At 37.8% G+C, this 22362-nt stretch overlaps 1 protein-coding gene across 4 annotated transcripts; it reads right to left on the bottom strand.

Annotated features, from left to right (window-relative positions):
- Positions 1 to 333: 333 nt before the first annotated feature.
- On the bottom strand, positions 334 to 18245 carry ANGEL2 (angel homolog 2). 4 transcript variants are annotated; one of them, XM_032605282.1, is made up of 9 exons: positions 18020 to 18245; positions 15551 to 15876; positions 10517 to 10773; positions 9231 to 9300; positions 7605 to 8026; positions 6576 to 6702; positions 6106 to 6163; positions 3941 to 4104; positions 334 to 2326 (listed from the first exon to the last, which is right to left on the bottom strand). In XM_032605282.1, exons 1-9 carry the CDS (start codon positions 18076 to 18078, stop codon positions 2175 to 2177), a joined length of 1635 nt encoding a protein of 544 aa, XP_032461173.1. In that variant the 5' UTR covers positions 18079 to 18245; the 3' UTR covers positions 334 to 2174. The 4 variants fall into 4 exon arrangements, with proteins under 4 accessions (XP_032461173.1, XP_032461190.1, XP_032461182.1 ...); XM_032605299.1 differs by lacking the exon at positions 18020 to 18245 and adding an exon at positions 17854 to 17907; XM_032605291.1 differs by lacking the exon at positions 18020 to 18245 and adding an exon at positions 17753 to 17888.
- Positions 18246 to 22362: the final 4117 nt, after the last annotated feature.

The following is a 22362-nucleotide window of genomic DNA, read 5'->3' as shown; positions in this document are numbered from 1 at the left end:
TTCCCGGACCAGGGACTGAACCCATGTCGCCTGCACTGGCAGGTGGATTCTTAACCACTGCACCACCAGAGAAGTCCCTAGTGGAGCTTTAAAAAGCTATGATGTTACATGGACCCTTTGGCCTCCAGTACACAAAATAATACTTCATTCTATAAGCTAAAGTAGAAAGCAATTTTATGGATTAACTCTATTGAAGTGAAGCGCATGAAAAGGGCCCAAAATCACAATATATTAATCAGGATACAAAAAATTAAGTTTTCATAGAGGTTTTCAGGGATGTTTATCAACAATACCTATATATAAAGTTAGTTAATAAATTCACACAACACAAAGTAGTAATCAATGAATCTTCATTTTTCTTTCCCCAATACTAAAAGGGGATAAATATACTATGTGCTGTTATTATTCGATGATGACAATATCTGCTAATTAGAACATACAATTTTCTGAAAACTTACTACGAAATGAAAAATCCTAGAACTATAGTTAATACTGTGAGTGAAAGACATTAAACAGTTAAAAGTACTTGCTTATCGCTATAATTTTTACTAGGCAAATCCTTGTAACCCACATGCCTTTTGGGGGTATTTATCTGGTTTATTTTTTTAAAATTGTAGTAAATACTTTAGTAGAAAAACTTTTAAAGTCCAAGACTATAAAGTAGCTGCTGCTTTCTAATTTAAGATGAAGTATTCTATTAAGAAAACCCACTGTAAAAAAAAACCCACTGTAAAACCCATTGTATAATTCAGTATAATTCAATATAAAATTACTTAGTAAAAATGTACATAATTCTTTGATCCCAATGTCTAAAAAAGGAAATTTTCAATTATGTTTAAAAATTTTTGATTCAAACACTTATACAGAGCCAACTACAGGATATTTTAGGCCTGCTCTTCACCACTTTATAAAAAAAATCAGCATCATCTCACACTGCTGCATCATGATAAAACATTTTAGAAACAAAACAGTTAAACCACAACAAAACAAAACAGTTAAAGTTACTACTTACGAGCATTAGGTCTCCAAGTTGATATCTCTCTAGAGTTTTGCTGGCTTCCTCTTATTTCTAAGGCAAAATAAAAATAACCTTATAGCTGCCACTTTGTTCCAAATATAAGTTTCCTAATAAAATAAATTTCTACAGGATTAGTTAAGTAAAATAAAATATCTTTCCCAATCCAGGGATCTTTTCTTGAAACTGAATATAAAAAAAAAAAAAATTACTAGGGAAACACAAGGCATAACCCCAATCTCTGCCTCTCCTAGGTTCCTGCAATGGTCTATGACAGGATGGAAAGTGGGCTTGTGTAAAGCACTTCATCTTACTAGTTATGGTGACCTATATTTCCCCAATACAATGCAGGCATATTACATGGCTCAGGATAGTAAGAAGATGGATTAAGCAATCTGTACAATTTTGGAAAGCATTACTGAGCCCCCTCAAAAACAAACTACAGTGGTTGGCTGGACACTTGTGAACCCGATGATTTCTGAGATGAACTACTTAGGACTCAACAAACATATGATTCTCATGATGAAATTGGGCCTCTGCAAGGGAAATGAGTTGTGGTTTGTAAGAACTCAAAGATATTTTAGATCCACTGTAAAGCTTGCCAAAAACATGAAATTCTTTACTAAGAGGACTAAAGAAACTGCACTATATTTAAAAATCACTGTCAATTTTACTGGAATTTATAATAAATATTTACAACTCTTTTACAATAAAGAGTGTTTAGATCTCACTTGTCAGGAAAATATTTTTTCATTATCAAAAAAAGAAAATTGTTGTAAACTTGTTTCTTCTGCTACCTGTTTCAAGCATTTAACATAACCTCTTCAGAAATTCCATAGCGTAAAAATAAGTAACATGCAAACTCTTAAGAACAACTTTACATTCTTTGAAAAAGAACATAAATGGGAAAGCACAGTATATATGTAATCAAAGAAGAGCAAGGGGCTTCCCTGGTGGCGCAGTGGTTGAGAGTCCACCTGCCGATGCAGGGGACACGGGTTCGTGCCCTGGGAAGAGCCCACATGCCGTGAAGCGGCTAGGCCCATGAGCCATGGCCGCTGGCCTGCGCGTCTGGAGCCTGTGCTCTGCAACGGGAGATGCCACAACAGTGAGAGGCCCGCGTACCGGGAAAAAAAAAAAAAAAAAAAAAAAAAAGAAGTCAGAGCTCAAGTCTGAATTTGGCCAATAAAGGCAGATGATCCGAAGAGTTATTTTCGTTTGGAAGTCCATTAACAGTCCATAAGTCTTGTTCTGTAAGAAGTGACAGTCTAGCTAGAAGTTTCAAGCCACCAACCAAAGCAACTTCGGCTCCTATATTAAAGAAACATATACATATTTAGTGAAACAACAGGTTACTGTAAATCATACAAATGTTTTTTTTTCTTTTAAAACAACAATGATATATAGCTTGACACCCTTCTGGAAGTCTAATATGAAACAGTTTTTAGAATATGGTTAAATTTTTATTGCGATATAACCTAATTATAATTCTCTAACAAACAGAAGTTTCAGATGCTTGTTTTTTTCTATTTCGGATTTTTTTTCCATTTCAACTTCTGCAAATAATCTTTAGAAGAATATATCAATGCGACACATAGGATGTTAAGAATAATTTGAGATTGACAACTACCTAAGAAATTCACCCATCAACCTTTCTGTAGTTGTATAAAATCAGACAGACCAAGCCACATCTGAGTAGGACGTTTATGAGGTGACTGCAGAATAAATTAGTATAGTTTGGTCCCAGACACTCAGTACCCATGGAAATAGAGTAAAAGAGGATGTGCTCTTAATGTTAACAGTAGCGATGCTGGTCCATGGCACACTTCTGCCACCTAGTGAGTGTTCTTCAGTATGACAACTACCAGAACCTTATTACAAATTCAAAGCAAGCTTATTTTGCAGAGTTGATCTAGCAGAGAGGAGTAAACCACCTCCTGAATGTTACTAGTAAGGTTATCCTTGTGAAGGAGAAAACAAACAAACAGATGGGAAAAGAAAAGTAGCACTGAAAAAAGAAAAAGGAAAAGAAAAAAGGGGAAAATCAGGAAAAACAAAATAGCTGTCCACATTTAGGATTTTCAGTTTTCTGAATATATTTTTGACTTCCAGTTACTCTAAATGGCACTTTCTTCTCCATGTTAAGTCCTTTGATTAGTATTTAAAATCTTGGGCTTCCCTGGTGGTGCAGTGGTTGAGAGTCCGCCTGCCGATGCAGGGGACACGGGTTCGTGCCCTGGTCCGGGAGGATCCCACATGCCGCGGAGCGGCTAGGCCCGTGAGCCATGGCCACTTAGCCTGCGCGTCCGGAGCCTGTGCTCCGCAATGGGAGACGCCACAACAGTGAGGCCCGTGTACCCCCCCCAAAAAAAAAAAAAAATCTTGTTTTCATTGAATCATACAAGGAAGAGTGTGTTATCACCTTTGCTTTTTGAAAACACATATATTATAGACTTCTCTTTCCAGGAAGAACCAATATTCCAGGTTCAACATGACAAAACTGTCAATTGTTGGCAGTACAAGCAAGGCCCTACAATGAACGCAACATACTTCAGTAAAAGTTAAGTACAAAACTGTATGATGTTGCTGTCACAAGAAAAACAAATGTATGGAGAGTGAAACCAAAGGGCAATATGAAAGATCTGTACTCTACCTCAGAAGCCGACTGGGACTGGAGGGTAGAGCTGTGGATATAATTCTTGGGTAATAATTTGCTTTGAGGTGTTCCACTGCCTCCAACTTTTGCAGGTGATAAACTGATTTACTCAAATATATCACCAATCTGCCAAATATATTACCAATTTAAAAATATTTTAAATTTCTAAATCTAAACATCTAGATGTTTAGCTAGCTTTCTCAACTTTAGCCCTGAAGTTTTAGTTACTGTGTTCTCAAGCAGAATTTAAGATTACATGCATTCTTTACCTGGCTGCCCAGCAACACCTTCCTTTTCAGCAGAATAGAAAATATAATCCACAGTTATGGCACTTCGGGAATGACAGGTGGTCACTTCTGGAATTCCAGTGTCAGGAAAATAATGTGAATAAACAGATGACAAGCTGAAATGGTGCTGTAACTTTGAAGATAATCTAAATTGAAAAGAAAAATTATTTAGCATCAAGTTCTTCATGATTTTTATAATTCCTATTGAAACCACTTTTTCACTTAATTTCCAGACAAAACCAGACATTAGGACAATCTTTATTTAAATAGACCATATCACAATTTTGCATTCCTTTATTCATGCAGTGATATCCAAAACCCATTAACAGAGCTGTGATACATGGGGTGGGGTGCGAGTGGGGAGCTCAATACTTAACCAAATAATGTGACTTTTAAAATTAATTATAACATATTTGAGAGACTTCACTTGCGAATGAACACATACTGTTAAACAATTTATAAGTTTTTTGTTGTTTTTAAAAAGGTAAATTAAAGTGGCCTTTAGGAATGCTATTTAGAACTAACAGACTTCTGATGTCAGAGGGTTTATATTTTACCATGACTGTTCTTGGTATGGTATATGAGATAATTTTGTACTGCATCTTTTTTTTTTTTTGGCTGCACTGCACAGCTTGTGGGATCTTAGTTCCCTGACCAGGGATTGAACCTGGGCCCTCTGAGAGCATGTAGTTACATTTACCCCACACTACAAATACACATAATGTTATGGGTAAAAGGTTTAAAAATCATTTCCTACTAACACATCATGAATTTTAAGGATCTTTTACGTCACAAAACAAAATTTAAAAAAACCTTTTTTTTTATTCACCCAACAAACATTTACCAAGCACGTACTAAGTCCCAGGCACTATCTCGTCTTATGCGCTGAGAATACACAAATAAAGATGTTGCTCTGCTTTTAAAGAGCTCATATGTCAATAAGCAAAGGTAATTGCTTCAAGATGCTCTATTTCCAAGTTTTAGCAACTTTTTATGTCTAAGGACTTATATTTACAATATTTTTAAATGTAAAATAGGTCTCCTGCAAACTGTTATCTTAATACCAACATTTCAGTTTACAGAAAAAAGCTATGCATATACACACACTGTATTTATATAGATACTTAAAAGTATCTTTTCTTATACCCCATTTTGTTATAAAAAGATTTTAGAATTACTCAAAACTAAGTAGTTGTTAGTAAGAGTAACCTTTTTATTAGTCTTACTCAGGGAAGTTTTTACTTTGAAAGTTTTAATCACAGATTTTTATATATTCTTTTTCAAAAATTCAAAACAATTGCTTTCTTACTAATTCTTATATATGAGATATTTTCCCAAAACAAGATATACAAAATAAAATAAGACTGAGGAGAAAGCAGATAAAAAGAATGAGAAAATTTAAATGTTAAATGAAAGTCAAAGCTATAAAAGAGCACAATATGAAACAATCAAGACATTTCAAGAATCTCCCAAGGGACAAGATTTAAGTCTCCATCCTGTTGTATTAATATACATCTGTTTCTTAACCACAGCCCTAAACATTCATGATTCTTTAATAAAAAGAAATCCAGGCATCTTCACCCAGCTACCTCTGATGACCTTTTCCTGTAGTTTAAGAGATATGTATAAGTAATTGTCTTTTCTACAGACATATTCTTTTTTGGATCAATTCTCCTATAGATTTGTTTCAAGATCCAGTAAGTCAAAGGAGGCTAAAGGTCCTCTTGAAATCTGAAAGATATTTTTCTGTGATCTTGACCTTTGTTTAAATATGTAATAGCAATAAATTTCAAAGATAATAAATTTACTAGCCTGTTCAGGTTCATGGACAAGCTGCTTCTATAAACAGCAGGGTTTAAGCACTTACTATTGTATGTCAAACACTGAGCTTTACATGCTTTGTCTCATCTAATCTTCACAACAACCCAAATTTAGATAAAGAAACTGAACCTTAGAGATGTTAAATTTCTTGCTCAAAAATCACACAGCTAAAAAGTAGCAAAGTCAAGGTTGGAACTCAGGTCTATTTGACTTAAGAGCCAGCATTCTTCACCAGCATAAAATATCATCAACTTCATTTTTCATCCAAGTGATTTCTTTACTCAACTAAAGTCAGCAAATGTCTATTGTTGCGTTCCAAAACTCACTTTTCAGCTGTTACTAGGACCTCTGTTTTGTCCAGCTGTGTTTGTGTCAGATCACTGTCTGGAAGAACAAAGAGAAATATATTTATACTATCAATGTATTGTTTTGTTCTAGCTTGCCTTAGTATAGTCCTTTTACTCTAGGAACAATATTTAAGACATATCTAGTTTAGATAGATGCCTAGTTAAATGGTTCATTCTGGTATCTATGTTTTGATGATCTCCAGAATTAGCAAAAATAAAACACAAACATTTCCAAAGCAACATGCAAGTAATTCACGCAAAGATAATTTTGGAAACTGAATTTTAAAAAGGTAAATTTAGAGCTCTTAAAAAAAAGGAATAAGCAAACAACTATATGCTTATATGAATATTCATCACTGAGATGTTATCCCTTTAAAAAATTTAGTTTTATGTCTTCAAATGGAACACTATTATCAAGAAGACTGCCAAAATGTATTGCAAACACTTACCTGTCTTTTCTACTTTTGGTACCTGCTGTACCTCATACACACAGTTCTGTGAGATACCTAGGTTTGGGGGCCAAATTGGAATAGATAAAATTCTTTGTCCCCGTGAAGACTGTTCCTGGCCAGATACCTAAACAAAATTTCAACAGGTATCTTAGGTGAATAGATTTTAAATAGTTTGTGTACTGAAAAGTTTATTTCTTAGATAAGAGGGAATCCAAGAATGGTAAATATTACCCTTTATTCATTACATTGATTATTTGTGCTTATAAAATCTTGTTCAAATAGAGTTCAGAAAGCACTTATTATTTACATGTAAATGGAAATCTTTTCCTATGCATGTTTTTGTCTAATTTGGAAATCTAAACGATCTATAGTTTTGGACTAATACTGCTCCTCCTTTTTTACTACCTGCAGTATATTTCCTGCTACATAAAATACTAAGAGAGATCAACTCCTATAAAATTTTAAACTATCATTCAAAACTCAGTGGTGGAGAGTTTATTTTGGTTAAATATACCGAAGATGAAATAATCCAAAGTAAGCAAAAGAAAGTACAATTAAAATAAAAACATGGGATAAATTACACTCAGCTGAAGAATTAAAATATTTATCACTGTATAAAGGGAAGCTTATATAATAAATAAATACTAAATTACTGTTTTGCCAACTATATTGGCCACATCCAGCATTCAAAATTCTATTCTGCCACCTTGTAAGTAGTTCCTTATTTATGCAGTACTCATGTCTGTCAATGCTTTCATTTTTCTTCTCCTCCCCCATTCTGAATTTTTTACTGCCTGTCAATTCCTCCAAGCAAAATGTTGCCACAAATAGATGGAAATTCAATAGGTGAAATTCACTCAAGTAAATATAATTACTTATCAGTAGCTGTAGCTCATCATCACAGGTTGGTAAAGTGAGGGTACTGACTCATCAAGGTTTTCAAATAGCCCTGTGATGACTACCCTCACTTTACAATGAAGAGAGAGACTCAGTCCACCTCCTAATAATGAGGAAGCAAGCACGTACCTTTCCTATGGCAAGTCCTTCATAATTCAATTTCCCTTCCTTTATAAAACTATACAGTGGAGAACCAGGAACAGAATTAAAGTCACCACACATAACAATGGGGCAGAAGCTGCCATCTTTCTGATGGGCAACACTGGAAATCTCTGCCAGAAGCATTGCCAGTTGGGTCAGTTTAATATCACCTCGCCTTGGATTATACAACAGATGTGTGTTAGCCACACAGATCGCAGGGGAGGCAGCACTTGGGATTTTGGGCTGCAAGAGTAACACTAATCCAACATTGTCTCTGTCCAATAGAGGAACATCACGGCGGTAGAATTCCACTGGGTTCACTGATAAGAGGGAAAATTTGGAATGTTTGAAGCAAATGGCACAGCCATCAGGTTTCCTTCCTGTCCGCATCTTGTATTCACAGTGATAACCTAGAGGAAAGAAAAAAATTTTTAATGAAGATGGCTGGTTTTTTATATATGTAAGTATTAGAAGAACTGTGTTTTGCCACACACACAAAATTATATATATGGCAAAACACAGTTCTCCTAATTTTTTGAACAATGTTTACCAAAGTGTATTCTGCAAAACAATAGTAATGTAGGATGTTAATAAGTGTTACAATCAAAAAAGTCTGAGACTGGGTCAAATAGATTTTTTTACTGGCAGACTTCAGGGTTACATACGTATACATTACCACCATTCTCATTTCCATCCTAACAGAAGTCAGAGTCATGACAAAGACAGTGAGGCCTTATAGTAATCTGCCCCCTCACCGCCCCCAACCCCATATCTCTCACCTTTTTGCCTCTAATTCTTCCCCGCTTGCTCCACTCCACACACAGCAGCTTCACTTGCCTTAAGGCACTCCAACTTCAGCGCCTTTCCTTTGCTATCTCCACTACCTGGAAAACTCTAGTCATGGCTTGTTCCTTCACCTCCTTTGTCTTTACTCAAATGTTACCTTTTCTGATCATTTTGTTTAAAACTGAAACCTGACCCATTTGCTTTTCTCCAGAAAACTACCATTACCTAAGGCACTATTTACTTGTTTGTTCAGTTTATTCTTGGCCTCTCTCCACTAGAATGTATGCTCCCCAAGGGCAGAGATTGTTGCCCGTTTTGCTCACTGCTATATTCCCACTGCCTAGAACAGTGCATGGTGTACAGTAGGCACTCAAAAAATACCAATATTTGCTGCATGGATGAATGCGAAGTAGGCAGCATTTCTCAAACAGACAACCTGTTTCTAGAGGTATTCACTCACCAAACAGATTTTCAGCTTCTATCCATTACACACGGTAGACACTGGTATTATATGATGATGAACTAGACATGATGGTCCCTGATCTCATGGAACTCAGAATCTTAGGGCTCTGGGAGTAGGCAAAGCAACTCCTGGAAAGGAAGCTATTAAGGGATTCTTGCATACCTTTCCATCCGAATTAAAATTATGTATTAACACAAAAGGTCCCATTTGATATACCTCAATCTTTTCCTGACCTTTTGAAATGCATATTAAGTTTTTCAAAATTAAGATCTTAGGTCCAAATACACCACACATCTTTGTTATTAGCAAGTTATACTTTAACAACCCATTAAGTAAATCTGGCTAAAGTAAAAGTTACACTGTACCCAATGATTCCAAACTTGGCCTGATCTCTGTTCCATAATGATCTTCTTGCACTTCTTGCAAACAAAGTACCTTAAAAGAAAAAAAATGGCTTGAATTAAAACAAAAATATGCAAATATGAATTTTCTGGTACTTTTGTCTTTAAAAATAGGTTTCTAAAATTCTAAAAACCTGATGAAAGCTGAAATAAAAACTTTTTTTTTCCTGTAATGTATAGATCTATCAAATTAATGTCTCCAAATTTGATCAGCCCCCAAAACCCTGACCTTTAATCACATGAAGCCCTCTTATCCGAAACTGGTATTTACCAAAGGAAATATTTATATGTTGGAATATTTTTCCTGAATTTACATGTTCATTAGTACTAAATCCTTCTAGTCCTTTTTTTAAAAAAATTTATTTATTTTTGGCTGCACTGGGTCTTCACTGCTGCACGCAGGCTTTTCTCTAGTTGTGTCAAGCAGGGGCTACTCTTCGTTGTGGTGCACGGGCTTATTGCTGTGGCTTCTTTTGTTGTGGAGCATGGGCTCTAGGTGGGCAGGCTTCAGTAGTTGTGGCACATGGGCTCAATAGTTGTGGCATGTGGGCTCAGTAGTTGTGACTCACGGGCTCTAGAGCGCAGGCTCAGTAGTTGTGGCGCACGGGCTCTAGAGTACAGGCTCAGTATTTGTGGCCACGGGCTTAGCTGCTCCGCGGCATGTGGGATCTTCCCAGGCCAGGGCTCGAACCTGTGTCTCCTGCATTGGCAGGCGGATTCTTAATCCATTGGCAGGCGGATTCGCCACCAGGGAAGCCCCTAGTCCTTTCTTAAGAGATAATTTTTCGAATGCTATCATCTAAATAAATTTTTGCATGAATTATTTAAATTTTGAATCAAAGGAAATATTTACTGAATACTTAATTTGGTGCCAGTCCCTGTCTCAAAACTGATTGATGCTTAAAACATTTTGGATCTTATTTGAAACATTATATAATTATTTATATCAACAACCATTAGCAAGTTATTCCTCCAAAGTTATGATACCTTGTTAAAAACTGTTCCATCACTATATTTATATATTATTTATTTTTGGGCCACACTGTGGCTTGTGGGATCTTAGTTCCCCGACCAGGCCCTTGGCAGTGAAAGTGCAGAGTCCTAACCACTGGACCGCCAGAGAGTTCCCTCATCACTATATTTAATGTCTTCCCTTCTTACCCTACAAGCAAAAGGGATAAAACCATTTAGTTCAGAAATGAATCCAACTCTTCCTTATGTGAAGAATTTTGATGATATTTTGTACTTACATCTGCATCATAGTGTTTAATTTCTTTCAGAATATTGGGAAACCTAAAACTCCAGTGTAATACTGGCCGCTGGCAGTGTTTATAAAGGTGAGAATTGTCTTCCAATAAATCTTGAGAAAGTATATTATAGGACATCACTGAAAAGTCAAACTTGTTCTCACTGTCTTCACATATGGGGTCATCATTTTTGTCTCCTAGGATCTTCGTTTTTTCTTTATTATGGTTACATATATATTCCCAATCCCGTTTTATTGTGCCTGTTAAAATATATTAGATAAAATACAAAGAATTAATAAAAAACGGATATTTTTCCTGTATATAAGTATTTTCTTGCCTTTTAAACATTCCTATAGGCAATGAACAGAATGTTTTTCCCTAGGAAATGGCAGTGTAGTACTTAATAACTAGAAGTTGTCATCAAATTGATTACAAAGGCAGTAAAATGATACACTGACTGACCAAGAGATACAAAACAGTTTGAAAGGGTCTAGCAAGTCATTCTGGAGGCTGAGAGTGTGTGTTAATAAAACTGACTATATTGGGGTCACGGTTTCTCACTTCCCCACGGTTACGAAGTGGCTCTGCCGCACACATGCTCAGCAACTTCATAACCATGATAATATATTTGTATGTCACAGCTGGCCTTTCAATAAGGTGATTTCACATTGTATTTTATCACCTATTAGTATGATAAGATCATCAAATGCTTAACTAAGTTCCAGAAACAATTCATCTGAGAAATCTGGTTTAGACATGAATGAAGGGTATATAATGACAATAAATGGAAGCAGTACTTACTGGAAGAATGCAAACAAAATAAGCAAAAGAAATATTTTTAATGCACACCAAAGCAAAGGTTAAATGTAACACAGCTACAGAATGCTAGTAAATGATGCCTGACTGACAAACCTAGCATGCAGCAACCAGGAATGTGTGATAGTTTATATTCTGCAAAGACACCATGCACCCTGATAAAGTGATGAGAAGAGGATCAAATAGCATGAGATTTTGCAATTATAGGCAGCCTTTGACTTAGAAATGCCTACTAAAAATAAATATATATATATGTGTGTCACTATACAGACACACACCACTAAGTATATATGTTTATATATATGTATATATACACAGACACACACACACCCCCTTTGATCTTGTCTTCCTCACCCCACCATTAAAGAGGATACTCTTACTGCCATGGAAGCCATGAAAAAAAATGTGGAACATTTTAGAGAATCTATAAGCTCAAAAGAAGGGAAAAACAAGAAATGGGATGAACTTGGGAAACAAAAAGATTTGAAGATGGACTTTTGAGAATGATTAGATGATATGAAAAAAATCTGAGCCCTAGAATATCTCCCTTTTCCTGAAAGAAGGTTTTCACTTCACTGGATGACAATCCCTAAAATTTCACCAATTAAAAATTAAATTGAAGAAAAATATTTTATATATGGGGGAAAAAAGACTAAAGGGAAACATACCACTGTTTTTAAGAGTAATGTCTCTGAGAGGAAGGATTGTGGTAGATTTTTCCAAATCTTCTACGATGACGGTATATTTACAGTCAGAATATCAACACACTCTAGTGGGGAGGGGGAACTGGTTGAGGGCAGTCAAAAGGTACAAGCCTCCAGTTATAAGATGAATAAATACTAGGGATGTGATGTACAACACGATCAATGTAATGAGCACTGTGGCGTGTTCTACAGGAAAACTGTTAAGAGAGTAAATCCTAAGCGTCCTCATCACAGGGAAGAATATTTCTTTACTTTTGTGTCTTTGTGGAATGACGAATGTTCACAAAACTTATTGTGATAATCATTTCATGATGTATGTAAGTCAAATCATTATGCTGTACAACTTAAGCTTATACAGGGCTGGTATGTCAATTATATCTCAATAAAACTGGAAGAAAAAAAGTGTCAGTACACTCTATAAAAATGCCAGTGAAGTAAAAATTTTAAAATATACTCTGGTGGGGCTTCCCTGGTGGCGCAGTGGTTGAGAGCCCGCCTGCCGATGCAGGGGACACAGGTTCGTGCCCCGGTCCGGGAGGATCCCACATGCCGCGGAGCGGCTGGGCCCGTGAGCCATGGCCGCTGGGCCTGCGCGTCTGGAGCCTGTGCTCCGCCGCGGGAGGGGCCACAACAGTGAGAGGCCCGCGTACCGCAAAAAAAAAAAAAAAAAAAAAAAAAAAATATATATATATATATATATATATATATATATATATATATATACTCTGGTAAGTTGACTTTAATCAGGTTTCTTCCCTCAAAATCTAAATGCTGATATCTGCTGCACTGAGGGAATAGGTATTTTGACCAGCGGACAGAAGAGGAAGGTAATTTTTATGAATAGTGAGGTCTGGGTGGAACAGGGGAGTTGGAATTATGATACCATGAAGGTACTAGGAGCCTGAGGAGAAAGGCTAAGAAAAAATGGTGGAAGGAAAGAAAACCAAACTAAACAAAGCATTCAACTATTACATAATTTAGCCTAGAGCTAAAGAGAAGGAAACTATCCCCTTCCTTATCCTTCACTGAAAATGGAGAATCCTACCCCTAAAGGCCACAACTAAAGCAAATTATACTGACTCCACACAACTACCCTGAGATTTATAACATAGCTTCTATGAGGAAAACAGAACTGATTCTTAAGAACTGATTATCTAGAACACAGTTCATTCATAAACTGGGGACTGTCTATGGTTTTAGCCACAAATCATTAAGTCTTTATATGTATACGAGATGGAAAGGGCTCTAGTCATACAAACAAAATGCAAGCTACCATCACAAACTTACAGCACTACCCTGATGGCACCACTGCATTAAAATATGAACGATGGAAGTCTAAAAAAATCATTCATACTTTCTTGTAGAATATGTATATATAAAGGCATATAAAAGCATTAAGATTTGTATAGTCCTGGCAATTAAGAGTTTGTAACCAATTCTTTTTGCAATTCCATGTTTTAAATAACTGAGACCATCAGATTATCAAATTAATACAGTGGCTTTCAGACTTCTACAGCTTGTATAACACTTTGGCATTACTTTTCATGTCATGACCATCAGTCCCTGGTATGTTGGGACTGGAGCTGGGATGATGCGGTAAACACATTTTATCCTGACCACATTTGCTTTTAATAAACATACAGAAATGTATTTGAATGCTAGGGTTCCCTGGAAGACAGTTTGAAAACTACTGAGAGAGTGGATAGTCTCTGGCCTTCACATACTTCACAACATAAATTCACACTACAAAAGCTTATATACCTTCCATGTCAGGAGCAACAAGGTGATCACAGCAGAGAAGACAGATGAATCAAAGAAAGTAAGCAATAGGCCTGATCGGGTTTTTAGGGTGCCTAATTAAAAGGTCATAATTGTGTCACACAAATCCTTCAAATACCACTTTAAAGTGATAGGCAAGTTAGCAATGCTGTTCTCTTGATTGAAAAGTAGTATTAGTGAAATATCAGAAGTCACAAATATGGCTTAACGAAGAGCATTTTCCTTATTCACAATACCTAGGAAGAACGGACATATAAAGAGTCAGGTTGCAATCAAAGCTTATCAGTATGTAAATGTAATTCCCCATCCATTAAAGGGAAAACAACAACACCAGGATTTTCTGAGTACCTACTATGAAGCCAACAGTGTGTTAGGCACTTTGACATATCTCACTTCATGCCTCCACAGGCTTTCAAAGTAGGCATTATTTTACACTGGGAAACCAAGGAGCAGAGAGGTTCAGTGACCTGTCCAAACCCACACAATTAGTGGTGGAGCAGACTGAGAGCAGGGAGCGGTTCCTAAGCCCATGCTTGTGTCACTACACCACCGCTCCATCTGAGAGCACACCTGATTTATAACAAAAGGCTAAACAGAAGAGGAGTGTGTCATCCTGATGAACAATGAATATGTGAATGAGAAGCTATCTCATGTCATCATACAGCCCTAGATTTATAAAGTATGTGTTGTCCTTAGGAACCTAATTTTAATGTCTCTAAATACACCTTTTAATCATTCAAACAAAGCTTTGTTTATAAACATATGTGGTGGTTAAGTGCTATACAAATAAATTTTCACTTTTGAGTGCTTAGAATTTCTACTTAAATGTGTAGTAGAAGTTCTACTTGAAAGAGCACTAACTAATCTAGCTCTGACTTCCAGGTGAGACACTGTGAATGCCATCCTTTGACAAACTTAGGTCAGCTTCCTACACTTTAACACTCACACAGCCTATTTTCGTATCTTCAGTAGGAATGATCTTCACTGAAAACCACAGCTCAGTAAGAAAGACAATTCCAAATTTACTTAGACAACTCATGTATACTTTGGAGGTAGGGCTTGGCTGGCAGCACAGAGAGCCTAGTGAATTGTTTAGAGTAAAAAGAATATGAGAAAAATAGAAATAATCAAGATATCTAGAAAAAAGTGTCTCAAAGTTGAATAAGATGTGGTTAAAAGATAAAACTTCCCACAGGCTCTCGAGATTATGTCTACAGACCCCAGTATGAGAAATATAAATTTAATAAGCTAAAATCTGATTCTGTAAGAAAATAGCTTTCATTTATGATTGTTTCTATTTAAGGAAATTCTTTTGTCTTATATAATGAAGCTAACATTAAAAATGAAAACATGATTTTTTAAAATAGCTCTGTGGACTCCCAAGCATACATCCACCAATTTCTAAGAAGTCTAAGGACCTTTGTTTCAAAAACACTGAATTTGAAAATTATTCTTAAATTAAACTTAATGTTTTAATCTAGTCCTCCATTTGTTTTCCAACTTTAGTCTATATGTAGAGTCACTTCTATTTTTACTGCCAGAAATACACAATTGAAAATTTCTTTTTAAAAGTCTTAATTTTAAAAAAGAATTTCCTTTTTCATCACAGAAAACTACTGGCTAAAAATAAACACCAACACCTCTAAAACCTGCAGGTTTTCTTAAGGATTAAATATGAAAGTTTCAATTACTCTATGGCTTATGTCTATTTCTGCACCAAGATAAATGTCACCTTTACCTTGGTGTTTTCTTCGTTTTGATGAAGGCTCATCACCCTCAGAGTTCATGATGTAACTAGAGAGATGAATCAAAGATGTCTGGCTCAGGTTGTCAGGTCTCCAGTTCCAGTACTGAAACTGAGTTCTAGACTCAAACAAACAAGGTGGTCTCCAATTTAGTGAAAAATGCCTACTACTGAAGTATGGGTAAGGAGCACGAGAATAATGTCCAGGCCACCTCATACAACTAGAAATATGTCTGTTCCAGCAACACCTTTGCAGATTCTCCCACGGTGCAGTCCAGTCTCTGCCGAGACTCTTCTGGTGATGGGGTAACATGGGGTATCTAAAAGAAATAAATACACTCCTTGAGGCACCACTTTTTGTTCAGCTGTAGCACACAAAATCTAAATGTTTCCTCAAGGGAAGGTAATGTCTAATATTTAAAATCTGACTTCTAAATCTGTGAAGGATGGGGGAAAAAGCAGCCATTACTTAACTACTAGTGGCAGTATCTCAATACTCTCCCTAAACAACTATGAATGGTATTCTAAACACTTAACATAGAATCCACCAACCTCCCGAAACACCAGATGCACTTCTAAAAGTCCACACAATTCAACTGTGTTGAATCAATCACCAAACTGTATTCAGAGTAGCTTTCTAGCAACTAATAAAACTCAATGGACAAATAAAATCCACAGCAAACCTAATACTTAAATCAAATATAGAACACATAAGGTGACTACAATTAAAGTGAATCTCTCCAATCTGGGTTTGGAGTAAAAACATGCTTCTGAACATGTTTTTTATACCAAGGTTATATTTTCCAAACATCTTAATAGCTAACAAAAGCCTATCACTACTTCATAAAAGTACCTCTCTTGCTAATCAGTAGGTAGATAATTTATTGTTTCATGATACTCCCTTTCTTCTCTTTTAATTTAAAGCACGCTTCTCCTTGCGGGAAATGAAAGAGAATTACTAGAAATTCACCAACACTCCTAACCCAACAGCATCAATTATCTGATAGGTTATAGCATGAAAAATGTCTCCAAAGTAGTGTTATTATTATTTTGAATAGATTTATCGCTCTCAGGCTCTCCTAAGAAACAACGCAACTCAAGCACCACCTTCTTTCTACTACACTATTCTGGCAAAATGCTAGGATTCTGAGAAAAACTTCTATCCTTTCCTCCAGAATTCATTAAAGGTACATTTCCAAGATAGTGTCAATAATGTCCACTTTTATCACCAAAAGAATTTTGCTTAAATTGTATTTAACTGTTATTTGACTTTTATATGTTACATTTGTTTCATTTTAACAGCATTTAAATTTTTAACTGTTACATAAATTTATTGAGTTTACACATTTTCAAACTGTTCTCTAAACTCAATGTAATTGTAAATCTTTAAAGACATGACAAGGGTAGTGTATCCTGCTTTGTGACAACTCTGAAAGCCATAGAGATTTGGGGCTTGCCCATACATTTTCTATCTTAATAAGCTACCGTACTGAAATATAATACTGGTACTACAAAACATTCTCTATATCTGTAGTTACTGATACAGACTTTTTTTTTTTTTCTCTTAAAATGATGAGCTCCTTCACGGCCAGAGCCTTCTTATTCATTTTAATCTGGGTCTCTTCCCAAGTGCCTAGCACAGTGCCTGACACACAGCTGGTACTCAGGAAACATTGTTGACGACTGTCAAGTCCCAAGACTACAGGAGTTAAAACCAGATCCCCATAACTTATGTAAAAACTAATAGAGTGCTGTGCTTCCCACGTGTGGTACACCAGTCGGTTTCGCGTGGTACACATTTAAACTTAAAATTTTTTAATATCTAAGTATCCATTTCAAAATGTATTAGGAAAAAAAAATCAGTATACCAAACCCAAGATCTCACGGATACTGCTTAGGGAGACTCTAACGTGCGCAGCACCTACTGAAGTGCTTTTTTAAAAAGTGAGTCAATTTCAAGAAAAATATCCATTAAGTAATATAGATGTGGAAAGAAAATTTGGTAATAATCGTAAAGGTTGGGATCCCAGTAACTAAAGTTCGAGAGGCACCAACACAACAACAAACCAGCCCCTCCCTGCAGACCGGCAGCTCCCGGAGGGGGCTGCAGGGTTGGGGAAGGAGGCCGGGGACCCGGAGGCTCAGGCTGGCTAGGAGGTTGGGTTGGGGGAAAAGGGTCGGAACTCTGAGGCCAACCTGGTCCGGAAAGCACGAACCCGGCCCATGGCCGACGCGCTCCGCGCGCGGGCCCTGGACCCCGTGGGCCGAGCGCCCCTCCGGCTGCGCGCCGGGTTTACCTATCCCTCGGGGTCTCCGGAGGTCCGTCCTGACGGTACCGCGGCCCGGGCCCTCTTCCTCTTCCAACCCCCACCCCCCACCCCGCCCCGCCCCGGTTAACCCTGGCCGCCCGCCCCCAGGCCGCCCGCCCCTCCCTCCTCCCTCCCGCCACCCAGCCCTACTGACCTGCCTCTCCCCACCACACAGCGGCCGTAGCCTCTCCTCACACAGCGCCACGCTTCCATTTTCCCCCTCTGCGAGCGTCCAATTCCCAGGCCCCGGGCTCAACCTCAACCGCTACAGCCGATTTGGCGGCGTAGAGCACCGAGGGCTCCCCATCACTAGGCGTCGGGCCTCTCCGCCAGGCTGCAAAGCATGCTGGGAGGTTCAGTGTTGCCCGCCGCCAAGTCCCCATCTTGCGCCGCGTAAGTCACTGAGTTGCCTCTACGCCAAATTCTGTTCAAGAACCATGCGCAATGCGTGTGAAGTAGGGGCAGCCATTTCTGAACAGGGCAAAACACCCGACTTACGTCTTAAAGAAACAGAGGAAATAAACTAAGAGCCGAAGCTTTATTAAGGCTTGTGGGAGGGTTCACTGCAGTTACTGTTAAAAAGAAAAAAAAAAAAATTAATGTATTTATATAATGTCCTTGGGAATTTCCAAAGGTGCATGCCCAAAGTGGGGAAATGCCCTTCTCTGAGTTCTGATAGAACTGTTGTACCACGGGTTATTTTCAATTAATTTTGTGGGAACGCGTCCGCAGAGCTCACTTTTGAACGTACGTGTGCGTCGTCTATGTCTGTCGCTATCAAATTTAGTATAGGACTCTAGATTCTCGGAAAACATTACTTAGGTGGAGAGCCCCTTCAAGAGACACAGAGAGAGAGAGAGAACTGAGGAAGAATAAAGTGGAGGGGGGAAGGAATAGTGGAGGGGGAAAGGCCTGATGACCGCTTTTATAGGCTGTTTGGAAAAGTAGTGGAGCGATTTCTTGGGAAGGCTCCCCCCCTTGTGTTAATAAGAAAATCAGATGCATTTGAAAAACACTTTTTCTCTCCGTATACATATAGTTGATTTCCGTTATTTGTGGTAGTTATGTTCTATAAAGTTGATACCAGCCGGGGTTCTTGGCCTTCCCCCAATCAATAGAAATTGATAAGAGGCCAGATAAGGAATTCAGGCAAGGCTTTGTTGGGGCCCCTGCTGCAAGTAGCGGGGAGCGAAAACAAGTAACAGTTTCCCTTGTTTGCTCCCCAAGGTCGGTGGTGACCTGATTCCTTTTGTGGGGTGAGGGTAGGAGTCTGTGCAGTGGTCAGGCTGGAGGGGCTTAGGTTGTTTGCCCACCCTTTTGGTGGTGTTGAGTGCAGCATGCATGTGCAGTACACCTTTTTTGCTCCCTGCTCTTCAGAAGTGGTAGTTGGGTTTTTTCGGTCTTTTTGTATCATGTCCATAACTTGCCCCAACTGCTCAAGCATGCACACAGTTATTATTAGTCCTTTAGAGTTTCTTTGTATTTTGTTGCTCCAGGAGATGTTTGTCCAGGTGCAAGCACGGCAGCAAAGTGTCCCAGGTCCCAGCCTGTCTCAAAGTTACTGCCAACACTGAATTAATAACTACTGAACCATTGCTCCTCAGGTAAATACAGTTAGGTTCCCCCAAGCCACTGGTCACATTTTAGTCACTAAATCAATACATAACCTTGTTTTATATGTGTTTGTTTAAAGACACTTTATTTACTATATATTTTTGATTCAGTAACATTGAATTCATGACCAATAGCACGAATTCACACCTGAGTGAAGCATATATAACACATGTATTTTCTCCATAAGGCACATCAAGGACTCTAGGAACAATAGCATTTCAGCACTACCTTTGGTGGCCATTTTTAACATATTTTATTTGATTTCTTTTCTTTTATTTCATTTCATTTCATTTTCTTGGCTGCACCCCACAGCTGTGGGATCTTAGTTCCTGAACCAGGGATTGAACCCCGGGCCCTGGCAGTGAAAATGCGGAGTCCTAACTACTGTACTGCCAGGGAATTCCCTGGGGGCCATTTTAAACAAGAAAATCCCTAAGAAAAAAGGCACAAAAATGTGAAAAGTGTGGCACTAAATAGACCGTGAAGAGGACACTTGTTTATGATGTGAGAGCTGAAACAAGAAGGCAGCACTTAGCTTCCCTAGACCTCTCCTGGGAACATGCACGTTAGGCAACCAAATTTTTTGCCACTCTGTGCATGTCCATGAATGACTGCAAAAGCACTGCAAGTATTGATGGTGGACAAATGATTGTCCACCACTAAGTGGGTGGACACAGCACCTAAGCCAGCCTTCGGGTCCAAGCCCTGGACCCACCCCTACCCTCACCCTGTATAAGGAACCAGCTCGCCTCCCCTACTCGGGGAACAAGCAAGGGAACCTGTCACTTGTTTTTCCCTCGTGCTGCACCAGGAGCCCCAATAAAGCCTTGCCTGAATTTCTTGTCCGGCCTCTTATCAATTTCTATTGATTAGGGAGGGCAAGAACCGTGGTGGGTAACAGTATGATTTTACTTTTTTTTTTTTTTTTTGAGAATTATCCTGTAACAGTTTTGCAGTTCCCACTGAGATGCCCAATGTATTCATCTGACAACCAGTTGAATTTCACCACCAGACAAGTACACCTCATGGGTTGCTAAATCCAGGTACTTCTTTTCTTGCTCCCAGAGGTGAATCTGAAGCACAATAGAATTCTTTAGGTCTCTGTTTTCTCATGTAAATTTTCTCCTCCACCAATTTTTGGGGGCTTATATGTGGCCAATAAATTATTTCCCCTTCATGGCAGCAAGGATCAGGAATTTGGTTGTATGGTCTGACCACATTGGTGGGCTCTGTAAAAGGATTAATGATTTATAGAGATCTATTTTCTGTTGAGTGAGAGACAACAGAGAATCTGGTTTGTTGGCTTTGTTTGTTTTTTCATTTGTCTGTTTTCAGTTCAAGAATTCTGTGTCTACTGGGAAGAATAACTCTTTGATATCTAGAATAGTGAATTTTTATGTTTTACATTTCTATGTTTACTCTTGACCCATGGCTGAAATTGTAAAATCAAAGCCATAAACTCTCCGTATGCCTGTGTGTCTATGTGTCTGTTATTTCTAAAGGACTTTACATCTCATTTTGTGAGTATGAGATGTCTTACATCAGGATGGTACTCATAAATTAAATTATAAATTATACTTTTATATAAATTATTAAAGGAGCTCTGTTCTGATTGGTTTATAAAGGTAAATAAACACATATAAATTTAACTTCTAACATTATCTGAAAACAGACATAGAAATACTTTAATGTGATATGCTTAAAATAAAAATATATTATTCTTACAGAAACTAACTCAGAAATGTTTTAAGAATCCAAGTTCAAATAATTAAGGTCAATTTCTAGTGAACAGGTGATTTCTTTTTTGAAATAGTTTAATGGTAATAAGAAATGGGTGGGGTGAGACACTGATTGATATCTCAAAATACCATTCCATCATAATTGCATAGATAGCCAGGGGCTGAGGCAGTGAAGAAGAATGGTCAGGAATGCTTCACCGTTCAAGGTCTCTACTAAAGGGAAATGGAATATTTCGGGCAAGCATACAGAGATTCATCTGCTGCTAAGGGGACTGCTTAAAAGCTTAGGAACTTGAATCAGTTGGGCGGAGGTGTGAGTAGATAATATGGCAATAAGTGTGAGTTAAACTGCTCCCAGAAGCTCTGATGTTTGAAAGAAAAGGGAAGTGCTTCAGAGTCCACATTCTATGATATGAAGACTCTCAAGAATTCATTGCCCACTGGGAAGGAGAACAGCTCTGTAATAACTGGACGGGTGAGTTTCTGTGTTTCTGTGTTTACTCTTGAACCATGGAAGTTGTTCTTGCTGCCAAAAACTAAAGTAGGTAAGACTCCCTCTCCCTTCCACAGAACTGCCAGGGCTGATTATGGAGCAGAGAGGAGGATGGAGAGGTGCAGTGGCATGAAGTCAGTGACTGTCTCTCCTCTCAAGGAATAAGTCACTAGTGGAGGCACTTTTCAGAGTGTGACAGACGTACAGAGAACCTCATTAAGGAATTAAGGGCTCTACAACTAGACATAGAGATGACTAGAGCCATGGAAATGTGGCAGAAGATGAAATAATCCTCAAAAATATGAATTTTGTAATGCCATTTGCAGCAATATGGATGGACCTAGAGATTGTCATACTAAGTGAAGTAAGTCAGACAAAGACAAATATCATATGATATCACTTATATATGGAATCTAAAAAAATGGTACAAATGAACTTATTTACAAAACAGAAACAGAGTCACAGCTGTAGAAAACAATCTTATGGTTACCAGGGGGGAGGGGATAAATTGGGAGATTGGGATTGATATATACACACTACTATATATAAAATAGATAACTAATAAGGCCCTACTGTATAGCACAGGGAACTCTATTCAATACTCTGTAATGACCTATATGGGAAAAGAATCTGAAAAAGATTGGAGATATA

The sequence above is a fragment of the Phocoena sinus genome, chromosome 1 (assembly GCF_008692025.1).
Source record: "Phocoena sinus isolate mPhoSin1 chromosome 1, mPhoSin1.pri, whole genome shotgun sequence".
NCBI classification, from domain to species: Eukaryota; Metazoa; Chordata; class Mammalia; order Artiodactyla; family Phocoenidae; genus Phocoena; species Phocoena sinus.
Note: the sequence above shows the minus strand (reverse complement) of the source record. Positions and strands in the feature narration are given on the sequence as shown.